This window comes from Lepidochelys olivacea, assembly GCF_965140295.1.
Source record: "Lepidochelys olivacea isolate rLepOli2 genome assembly, chromosome: 1".
Lineage (NCBI taxonomy): Eukaryota > Metazoa > Chordata > Testudines > Cheloniidae > Lepidochelys > Lepidochelys olivacea.
In genome coordinates, this window is record NC_140411.1 from 206,321,166 (window position 1) to 206,331,927 (window position 10,762).

Consider the following 10,762-nt stretch of genomic DNA (forward strand, 5'->3'; position numbering starts at 1 on the left):
CCTCCAGCATATGTCATTCAAACTGAAGCCCCCCATGATCATACAGGGTTTTTTCCCAACATATTATAGATAACAGGATGAATGTCACATAACATATTCTAGCGTGATTTGATGGTCTGTAGCAGTCACCAAATAATATCATATCTTGAGCTTTATCTGTTGGGATGTCGATCCATACAGATTCAAGGTCATTTTCTGCTTCTTGCTCCAGCCAAACACTCCCACACAACAGAACAAGAAGTCCTGTTTTCATGTGTCATTTTAAATCCTTTTTGAGGGTCATCAAGAGGACAGGCCTTGGTTGTCTGTGCTTTCCGAAACCCTGTTGTGTGTCTGAGGCTGTCTGCAGGCTCAGGAAGATGTTGATGCAGTGCTCACACTTGGATCAGATTTTCAAGCTTTTCTATGTAACTAGGAGGGCTGGAGATTTACTTGAAATCAAATGAAATATGTGATTCTGACATAGTCACCTGTCTCCGGCAGCTGGGCACTAGGCATATAAAATATGCCTATGTCTTAATCCAACCCAGAGAGAGTAGGAGCACTGTGCCTGGTTTCCCTCCCCATGTGCAAACATCACAGGGCTCCTCTTGATCTGTCAGTTGCCAGGTGGGCACTAACCGTTCTCAACATGTTCTAGTTTCTATACAAGCTGCCCTGTTGTTGAATCTTACCATAATGGCTGAGGCATAGGACAGGCTGCATCTACCTGATGAGAAGTTAGTGGTGAGGGTTGGTATTTCCCATAATGCAAACAATCTTGCGACCCCCAGACCTGCTACCAAGGTTTCCTATTAATTAATGGGCAAATCCAGAAGTCCTAACTCAGACAAAATTCCCAGTGAACTCAGTGGAAATTTGTGCCTGAGTCAAATGTGAGTATGGCTTTCAGGATTTGGCCTTGGTATATGGATAGCTGGATGAACTGACTAAATAACCTTCTCTCAGGCCTGGGGGGTTAGAGATTAACAATGTGATCAAGTCCCACCTGGGGGCTGTGCCACAGTGAAGGGGAGGAGCTACAAAGAGCAACACGTCATAGTGTGTCTAGAGCACAGGGACTGCCTTCCTCCAACCTTGCTCCGATCCAGCCTCCACCGGGGCAAGCCTTGCCCACCCTGGCCCAGGCCCAGCACCCCCACTACTAAACTCCATAGTTGTCTCCCCACGGTCAATACTATTTCAGGGCTTGCAGGAGGGTGAGCAGAGTGTTACATTGGCAGCAGCCAGAAAACACTGACCCCTTTTTCCTCTCCAGAGGGCACTGCTAGCAGGCCCCACTTCACAGCCACATCAGAGTCCTCTGCTCATGAAAAGAAGGAGCCTCAACCACTGAGCACAAGAGGGCCATTTGTTTCAAGGGCCATTAACGAAGCAACCCCACTTTTTCAGCCAGAGAACAAAACCAACAACTGGAGTCAAACAAAGACATTTAAAGAGCTCTGGGTGCTATCGGCGAAGGACTTCAGCCATTGAGGGAACTACAGAGAGTGGGTGGGGGGCGGTGTGGGGAAAATCTGAGGTCACTGCATCCCAATCAGACAGCATCATGCAGGAAACAGATGTGCAACAAACCACAGAAGGGTACAGCAGCAGGAGAATTAACTCTACTGCAAATGGGACAAGATGGGACACAGAGCAGCTCCTCCAGTCTTGGAACAAGGGGGTTATCTGAAGCTTTTCTGTTTTTTTTCTTGAGAGAGAGAGTTTCTGGTTCTCCCAGTTGCAGAGAAAAACTGGACATCGTGAGCTGAGTGCACCCCAAAAGCTCAGAAACCAGAAGGCAAAGAAAAAAGCCCCATGTTTGTCATTTTAGAAAATCTCATGATTTTTAAACCAATCTCATGTTTTGGGGCAGCCGACTCATGATTATTGAATGCTTAGGACTGGCAGTACTGGTTTATCCCCACAAAAGGTACAGCGCCCTCTGTCACCCTCCAGTCAACCAATGTGCTTCATTTCTGCCCCAGAGGGATCACCTCTAAGGGTAAAAGGGGAGTTCAGACACCCCACCCACTCAGTTGAGACGGTCAAGGAAGGCAGGAAGGATCAAGTGCGGTGATAATAGGAACCGGATTGAGACCCAGCAAATACATTTCACACAAGCAGAGGTGAAAGTAAGCCGGTACAGGATATCGGTAAGAAAATGGCTGCTGGTACACAGCCAACGTTCAAGCACTGCCACAGCAGTGCTTTAAGCACCATACCCACAAAAGGGGCAGTGTCCCAGGGCCCGGCAATTTAAAAGGGCCCGTGGCTCCCAGCAGCAGCCAGAGCCCCAGGCTCTTTAAATCACCACCAGAACCCCAGGCAGCATGGGCCGGGCAGCACTGAAGGGTTGCCTGGGGGAGTCTGGCCCCAGCCCCGCCTATTCCGACTGAGGCCCCGCACCTTCTGGGGGCCAAGAGCCTTCCCCCCAACCTTGTCCAGGACCCAGCCACGCTGCGTACCAGTAAGTCCTTTAAGTTACTTCCACCCCTGCACACAGGCAACCAACCAGACATCAAACAGCAACAACTTTCAGCCCCTGCTGATCCATGCTGGACTTGAAGAATTATCCTAGAGGAGAAATGCACAGTATCACATTATCAATGCCCTGAGCCATCCATTATACCTGCTAACATATTTTGACTCTCTGCCCCTATTTAATAATACTACTTTGTACTTTTACACCAACTTTCATCCTATGATTGTAAAGCACTTTACAAGCAATTGTTAATTAAGCCTTAGGTATAGTAGGTAAGGAATACAGAAGCATCTTCTCATCCACCATTAAAATACAGCCATCTCTGGGGTGGAATGTAGTTGCTGTTTAACAATTAAGGACAAAAAACTATAGAAGGAGAAAAGTTAATACCTGAAGCAAAATATAATTTTCTCCATTGGAATTTGGTAAGGACATCAGGACTAAAGCCCTTACAAAAAACACCACTGGCTCTTAAATGAATTGACCACAAGAATTCAGGAGCTCAGTATTATCTCTCATCTGAAAAGCAGCACCCCATTATTTGAGGACTTCAGTAACTCAGCCAGAGGTTAGCGTTCTTTACAAGGTGGGATAAGTAAGGCTCTGTGGCCTGAGATGTGCAGGAGGTCAGACTGCCTGATCACAATGGTCCCTTCTGGTCTTAAATTCTATGAGCACAGCACCCCTGAAGAGCATGCTGAGTTAATGATTATGTACTGACCCAGAGGGAAGAAAACCATAAAGAATTGCCAGCTCTACATCCTGCAGCACCCAGATGTTCCTTAGAGATCTCCCTTCTAAGCACAGAGCTGGTCTAACACTCACTGGTTTATGAGAGCTTGTGGAATCACTGTACAAGGCAGCTTTGCAAGCTGGGAAAAAGCCACTCTGTGTGAAGTAGAACCAGTTTGAGTTGGCTCCAGTCCCTTCTACACCCTTGCCTGCTGTTCCAATTAATCCTTCTGAGTGCATTTGAAAATCTGCTTTCACAAAGTTCCACATTAGAATGTCTTTTCTGGACACCAATCAAAGTGCTCCATCCCCATGTCCTGACTACCAGATGCTCTGGACCAGCACCTCGGTCCCATATTGCTTCTGAATAGGCAATAGCTAAAGCCAGCATCATTCCCCCCCAAAACGTACTCACACCCTCTAGGATCCTGCCTGCACAGGAGAGAAAGTTATCTCCTATTACCTCCACAAAGCCCCTGCCTGCAGGGATACTGGCTTGTTCCTGCAGCCAGTTGATTTTTGGATAGTTAAATTGTCCCACTGACAATTATCTTCCATGCCTTCACAGCCCTTCGAATTTCATCCCATAGTTCCAATTAGAGGAGAGCTGCAGGCTTGTAAACCCATCAGTGACATTTGGCCCCCTCATTGCCCTCACAGTCACTCTGATAGATTTTATTTCATGAGTATTGATCCTGCTAATAGAGGAATGAATGCTCCCACGTCTCTTCCATCCTCCCCTAGCCCTCTGATTTAACTTCTACCCTATGATCTAACTCATATCCTTCTAAAGGAATATATAACAATTGGGCCTTTCATTTCTGAATCATACAGCACTGGGCAATGTGACATACTATTCAAAAAATAACACAGTATTATATACGAGAAAGGGATATCCACATTTTCCCACATTGCTTTTCAAGACAGACCATGTAAGTAGATTGAATTGTGAACCATCCTACAAATGACACCTAAGACAAGGTCATCACCACTCATTGTCATAAAAAAACAACCCACTGTATTTTTTGTAATAAACGCTTGCTTTTTAGTCCCGCTGCCCTGGCCTAATTTCACCTGGGACAATGCTGTTCTTTCCCTCTAAATTGCCTCAGCAGTTTCCACTGGATATGCTTGCTCTTTCCTATCCTAAACTGTTGTGCAGCGTTGCTATGAGCTGCTGTAAACAGCTCCTCACCAGAGGTGGCTGCTGGGGTGATGGGTGGAATTCACTAGCACACATAATTCGTGTATCATTGTTTTAAAATGTGTTATATTTGTTTGCTGTTTGGAGCATTGGGCATTAAGGTACTGTATACGTAGAAGATATTGTAAGTACTTAACATTACTGCTGATTTGCATTGTAAACTGTCTTTTGCACTAACCAGAGAGATGCACATATGTAACATGCACATGTATATGAATATCACACACACATATATAGCACATCTTTCATGTGTGATAGAAAAGATTTACTACATAATCTAGTCTATCTCTCTGCCAAGGCAGGCATGTTAAGTACATCATTAATCATCCTAATCATCATAGAGTGAAAGACCCAATTGTAAGGCCCACCCTACATGGAGCTGACGTTGCTGCAAGAGCTCTGTCACTCAGAGTAGCCCGAATCTGGGGAAAGTAACTCAGTAACTGGAACATTATGCTAACTTAGATGGAGGAGCTGGGGCAGACACATATTTATTCTTTCCCCATCTACTTGGCAAGCAGAGACTATCTGTTGAGGTCTCAGCTGCTTCTCCCATCATCCCATCCCTCTTTTAAGAAATCAGCTCTTTTCCTTTCCTCATCCCAAACCAGTCATTTAAAAACCAAAACCCTCTGACTTTACTGCAGCCACCCCCAGTCTGACCCACCACATGCAGGACCAGCTCTAGGCACCAGCAAAGCAAGCACGTGCCTGGGGCGGCACATTTCCAGGGGCGGCATTCCGGCCATCCTTTTGGGGGGGGGGGCAGTTGCACTTTCGGAGCTGCGCCACTTAGACGGGGCGAGGGCACCGCGCCTCCGGCCACAGCAGGAAGGGGAAGCCCCAGCCCCAGGATGCTGAGCTGCCAGGGCACAGCCGCTACCTAGGGAGAAGAGGGCGAGTCCTGCCGGGAAGCCGGGGCTGCGCCACCTCATCTGCGCACTGGCTGCTGCGCTGCCTTGTGCCACCCCTTGTATTGGGGCTTCTCTGCGCAGCAGGTGGGGGAGGGGGTCAAGCCCCTGCAGGCGCTGGGAGAAGGTGACATCACTCCCTCCGCTTCCAGCGCCGCCTGCGAGCCCCAGCCCCACCTGAGCTTGGGGTAGCAAATTTTTTGCTTGGGGTGGCAAAAAACCTATAGCCGGCCCTGACCACATGCTCATCTGAAAGCCCAGAAGAAGGAGAGGCGAGGATAGAGAGAGACCAAGCAAGGATGTGGTTATATGATCTCAGCTGACCCCCTGAAGCCCCACACACGTCCCTCCCTCATCCCTTCTGTCCTTGCCCAGCACAGCAACAGAAAGAGGAGATGGGAGCCTTACTGGACATAGGGATGAGGGGCGTTCCGGGTTCCTCTTTAAGACCCTGTTGTGTGGGTGCTGAGTGCCCTCTCCCCCCATGCTTCATTTGGAATGAAAGAGTTGCCCGGGCTCAAGCAATTAGGCAGCAGGTCCCAAGCAAGTTTTTCACATTCATAAGGGATGTGGCAAGCCCAGAGGTGCCGGGGCTATACAGTGCCAAGCCTAGAGGTGAGTTAAGCACTGACCCATGGACTTCAGTGGCAATTCAGAGCCTGGAAGGAGCAGACCCTAAGCGTGACCCTGGCTTGCCAACCTGGAGCCCTTGGAAAGCAGGATCAGCCCCTTCTCCCCCGACACACCCAGTCTCCCCGGCCCGGCTCGCCCCACCCTGCAGGAGGAGGTCAGGCAGCAGCGAGCTTTCCGGCCGTTCGCTGCGGCCGCCCGTGCCCGGGGATCCCACATGCCGCGGCCCCGGCCCTCCCCAGGGCCTGAAGAGGCGATTACCATCCTGCCCCGAGCTCTCCAGGTGCTCCGTCAGGTCACAGCCGAAGGCGCCCGCGGCTCCCTTCCTCTTCGGCTTCGGCTTCGCTCCCTTGTTCTTCATGAGTTAGTCCCGCCAGCGGCTCGCCCCGCTCCGGCCGCCGCCCCGCGCGCTGCCCCTCACACCGCCGCCCCTGCCCCGCGCCCGGGGCGGGACACGGGGGCTCCGGCCGCAGCGCTCCGCCGGCAGGTCCGGGCGAGACCGGGCTGCCCGGCAGGCAGGCGGCCGCGGCGCGCACAGCCCGGGCCCGGCGGGCTTCTCATCAGCGGGGGCGGCGGCGCCGGAGCGGTGCCCGCGGCGGAGCTGGACGACGGGGCGGAGGCGCTCCTCGAGCAAACCCCGCCCGGTTCCTCGGCGCCCCGCTAGCTGGGGCGGGAGGGGGACGGACCGCAGCACCCCGGGCAGAGGCCGAGCGAGCCGGCGGCCCCGCTCTCTCGCCTCCGGGAGCGGAGTGCGGAGCCCGCTTCCTGCCCTGGCTCCTCCGGCTGCCGCCTTCCTCCCCCGCCGCCGCTGCGGGGACGCTCCAGCCCAGGAAAGGCTGGAAGGAAGTTGGCCGGGGAGGAGGCGGAGAGAGGAGCTGGAGGGGGGGGGGGTGTCCTGACAGATAACGGGCCGGCCTGAGAGCGGGCGCTGCCTGGGCCACCAGCGCTCCGCCTCGGGGAGGCCCGGGGGGAGGCGAGACCAGACATGGCTTCGATCAGTGCCCGGCTCCGGTCACTGGTTCCTCTCTCCGGAGCCCTCTCCCGCCGGGACGCTTCCCTCCCGGAGACGCCGGTGCTAGAGCTCTGCAAGGGCCGGGGGAGGGGTCCCTTCCCCCGCCGAGAGCAGAAACAGATGCTGCTGGGCTCCTACGTTCATGCCCTTTGGAGTCAATTGCCAGGAAAGGCTCCTTTGGGGCTTCCCCGTGAAGGGAGTTGGAGGCAAGGAACCGAAATCTCCCCAGGGGCTGGGGAGCACACAGCTGGGGGCCTGGAGTTCAGCTCAGACTGCCACCCGTGCCCCAGCCCAGCGTTGGCGGGGCTGCCTGGCACAGACGCAGTCTGTCTCGCCAACAGAAGTTGGGCGTAGGTGCTGGAACCGGGGGTGCTGCTGCAGCCCCCGGCTTGAAGTGGTTTTCATCATATACAGGGTTTACAGTTGGGTTCAATGGCTGTCAGCACCCCCACTATACAAATTGTTCCAGCACCCCTTATTGGGCCAATAAAAATATGACCTCACTCACCCATCTTGTCTCTCTCACAACTAATCGTGCTAATAATAAAAACATAAGAACGGCCACAGTTGGTCAAACCAAAGGTCCACCTAGCCCAGTATCCTGTTTTCTGACCGGGGCCAAGCCAGGTGCTCCAGAGAGAATGAACAGAATACAGCAATCATCAAGTGATCCATCCCCTGTCACCCATTCCCAGCTTCTGGCAAACAGAGGCTAGGGACACCATCCCTGCCCATCCTGGCTCATAGCCATTGATGGACCTATCCTCCATGAACTTATCTAGTTCTTTTTTGAACCTTGTTATAGTCTTGGCCTTCACAACATCCTCTGGCAAGGAGTTCCATGCATTGACTGCGTTGTGTGAAGAAATCTGCACTTCTGTTGCACCTATCTTCCCAGGCTCTCCAAATGCTTTACATAGGGGGTAAACTAGAGGGTCAGTAGGCTTTGTTGCTTATGTAGGCCCAGCTGTACACCCAGCCTGCCCCCCCACCAACTCTGCTCAGTTTTGATTAATTGGATTAATTAATTTTTGATTAATTTTTGATCTATTTTCCAGTAAATTCAGATTTTTCTAGTTTCCCCATTTTTATCAAAATCAATAGGACTCTGAGCTTGGGGAGAGGGGTGGTCATGAGAGGTTCAGCTAGAGTGAAACCTGATTGGAACTGGGGTATCAAGGGGTCCAGCTGAGGAGGGTGGGGGGCTGGCCATAATGCGGTGAGGGGCTCACCTTCCCTAACTTAGTACTCACCCTGAATTCAAAGTGACTCTGTTGCCCACCCACAGGCTTCTGTGGGCATCTGTACACTGAAATTAAACACCCGAGGCTGGCCTATGTCAGTGGACTTGGGCTCACAGGGCTATAAAACTGCCGTGTAGATGCATGGCTTGGGCTGGAGCCCATGCTCTGGGAGCCTGCAAGGGGGAGGGCTCCAACCCAACCCTAAATGTCTACACTGCAATTTTATAGCCATTTAGCCTGAGCCTGCAAGTCTGAGTGAGCTGACACACGCCAGCCATGAGTGTTTTATTGCAGTGTAGAGACATCCCCTATGAGGCCACTGATTCATCTCTTATCCAGAGTGACCAACTAGTGATTTTAATGGAAATCAGACTTTTCTGGTCTTCAGATTGTCACCAAAATCAATAGGGTTCCACCCATTGATGCCTAGACTATTCCCTGAAATATTAGAACTGATCAGCTGCAGCTTTAAAAGGTTATCCTGTTACACATGGTTAGACAGAAAAACACCATCAAGTTGTGTGTAGGACCTCACTTTGCTTACCCAATTAATCTCATTCCCATTTTACAGCTAGAGAAACTGAGGCACAAAAAGAGGAAATGACTGCTCCACAGACAAACAGGAAGTCAATTTCAGAGCTGAGAATGGTACTCAACTCTCCTGATTCCCAGCCCTCTGCTCTCACCACGAGATCACAGTGCTTCCAGAGCCAGAATCTGGAACTCCTGACTTTCCACTTCCTGCTCTCACGACTAGCCTCCTCTCTGTTCCCTTAGTGCTAGCCTGGCTTGCAGAAGATTTGAAACATCCTGAATTTATTCTGGGCTTCTTGCAACACCTTGATGTTGAGTCAATACATCAGGATCTGCTCTATAACATAATGCTACAAACACATCACACACCACAGCAACATCTTGCTGCAAAAATTCATATACTGTGACTGATGAGAGGCAAACTTCAAAAGGGTCCAGTGGCTGGTTCATACAAAAAGACACTAGGATGCAGATGTTTCTCTGAATCTCATTCAAACCAGCTGCTGGCTGACTTCTTTAGGAAGAGAAAGCCCATCTGGGTGGCTTCAAAGGAAGCATTTCCTTCCACACACAACAGCTTCTTCTTGAGGGGCTGAGGAGCTCTGACACTGTTGCAGAAGGCTGGACTTATGTGCAACATGTTTCATTTGTCTGTATCTTACACCATGTCCAGTGATCCAATTCTGAAAGGTATCACCACCTGCCTTCTCTCAAGATCTTTGCTAGACTCTTCTGCCAGAGTTACAGGATGTCCAGATCAAGACATCTCCAAAATAAGGTTGATGATGATTGTCTACTATCAACCCCCATGGTACAGACAGTTTAGTCCCTGCTGCCTGCTAATCTGCCGTGCAAACTACACACAGAAGAGAGGGGAGAATGATGGAAAAAACACTGAGGAGTTCTTGGGCTTCCTTACAGAAGGCCAGATCCTGACGGTCTGAGCGGTTACCAAGTCCTTATTCGGTCCCAATCTCAGTGGACTCTTTAGGGGCTTCAGCTGAGTAAAAACTGACTAAGTTCACCAGAATTTGGGCCGGGGAGGTGCTCCTCTGAGCACTCAGATTTTGATACCTTTGCTCGTATTCAGTCATTCTTGAATAGTACCTTAATCCACAACCTAGCCCCAGTGAAGTCAAATGGGGCTAATGGTGAAGTAAGGCAGTGGTTCTCAACCAGCAGTCTGGGGCCCCTGCGGGGACCGCAAGCAGGTTTCAGGGGGGCCTCCTAGCAGGGCCAGCATTAGACTTGCTGGCACCCAGGGCAGAAAGCCAAAGCCCCACCTCATGGGACTGAAGCCCAGGTCGTTGAGCCCCGCCACCCAGGGCTGAAGCCAAAGCCTGAGCAATTTAGCTTCAAGGGGACCCCTGTGGCATGGGGCCCAGGGCAATTGCCATGCTTGCTACCCCCTAATGCCAGCCTTGGTTGTTATATGCAGAAAACAAGTTGTTGTGGCACAGGTGGGCCATGGAGTTTTTATAGCATGTTGGGGGGGCCTTGGAAAGAAAAAGGTTGAGAACCCCAGGAGTAAGGTATTACTCATTGTGAGCAAGACTATCATAATTTGGCACTCAGTAATTATGGTAAGCAGCAGAAACCCGCTCCCCCAAAGGAAACATCTCTATTTTAAACAAGAAGTGGGAGGAGGCTGAGGGAGGCCTGTAGTGGCCCAGGGTAGAAGCCCAGGTTACTTGCTATTTTTAGTTGTTTATTAAGATACTGCTAATTTCTCTCTCCCCCTACACACACAGCAGTCACACTGGCTTCAGTGCATGTTCTGCATTCATTGAGCTTGCAGAATAGAATCTTGTGTCTGTCATTCTGAGTCCCTCCCTCTGTCTTTCTCTTCTCTAATGTACTTTCCTTCTTTCTATCACGTAAGGGCTTCCTGGAGATTCTGCCCCATACTAGAATCCAATTCAATGCAACTTCAGTTTGTACAGCATCTTCCAGTCTATCCCAGAATGCTTCACTGAGCTGAACAAAACAATGAAAGAAAGGAGTAGCAGGGGGAGAGGAATGAAGAGG

General features: G+C 50.9%; 1 protein-coding gene across 2 annotated transcripts in view; it reads right to left on the minus strand.

The window, feature by feature from the left end:
- The window catches only part of ARHGAP31 (Rho GTPase activating protein 31), a 94,612-nt gene extending 87,853 nt beyond the window's left edge, over positions 1 to 6,759 (minus strand). For both annotated transcript variants that reach the window (XM_084616703.1, XM_084616702.1), the window contains exon 1: positions 6,206 to 6,759. In XM_084616703.1, the coding sequence (XP_084472829.1) occupies positions 6,206 to 6,305 (100 nt within the window). In that variant the 5' untranslated portion in view covers positions 6,306 to 6,759. The remainder of the gene's footprint in view (positions 1 to 6,205) is intronic.
- Between the last annotated feature and the right edge of the window lie 4,003 nt (positions 6,760 to 10,762).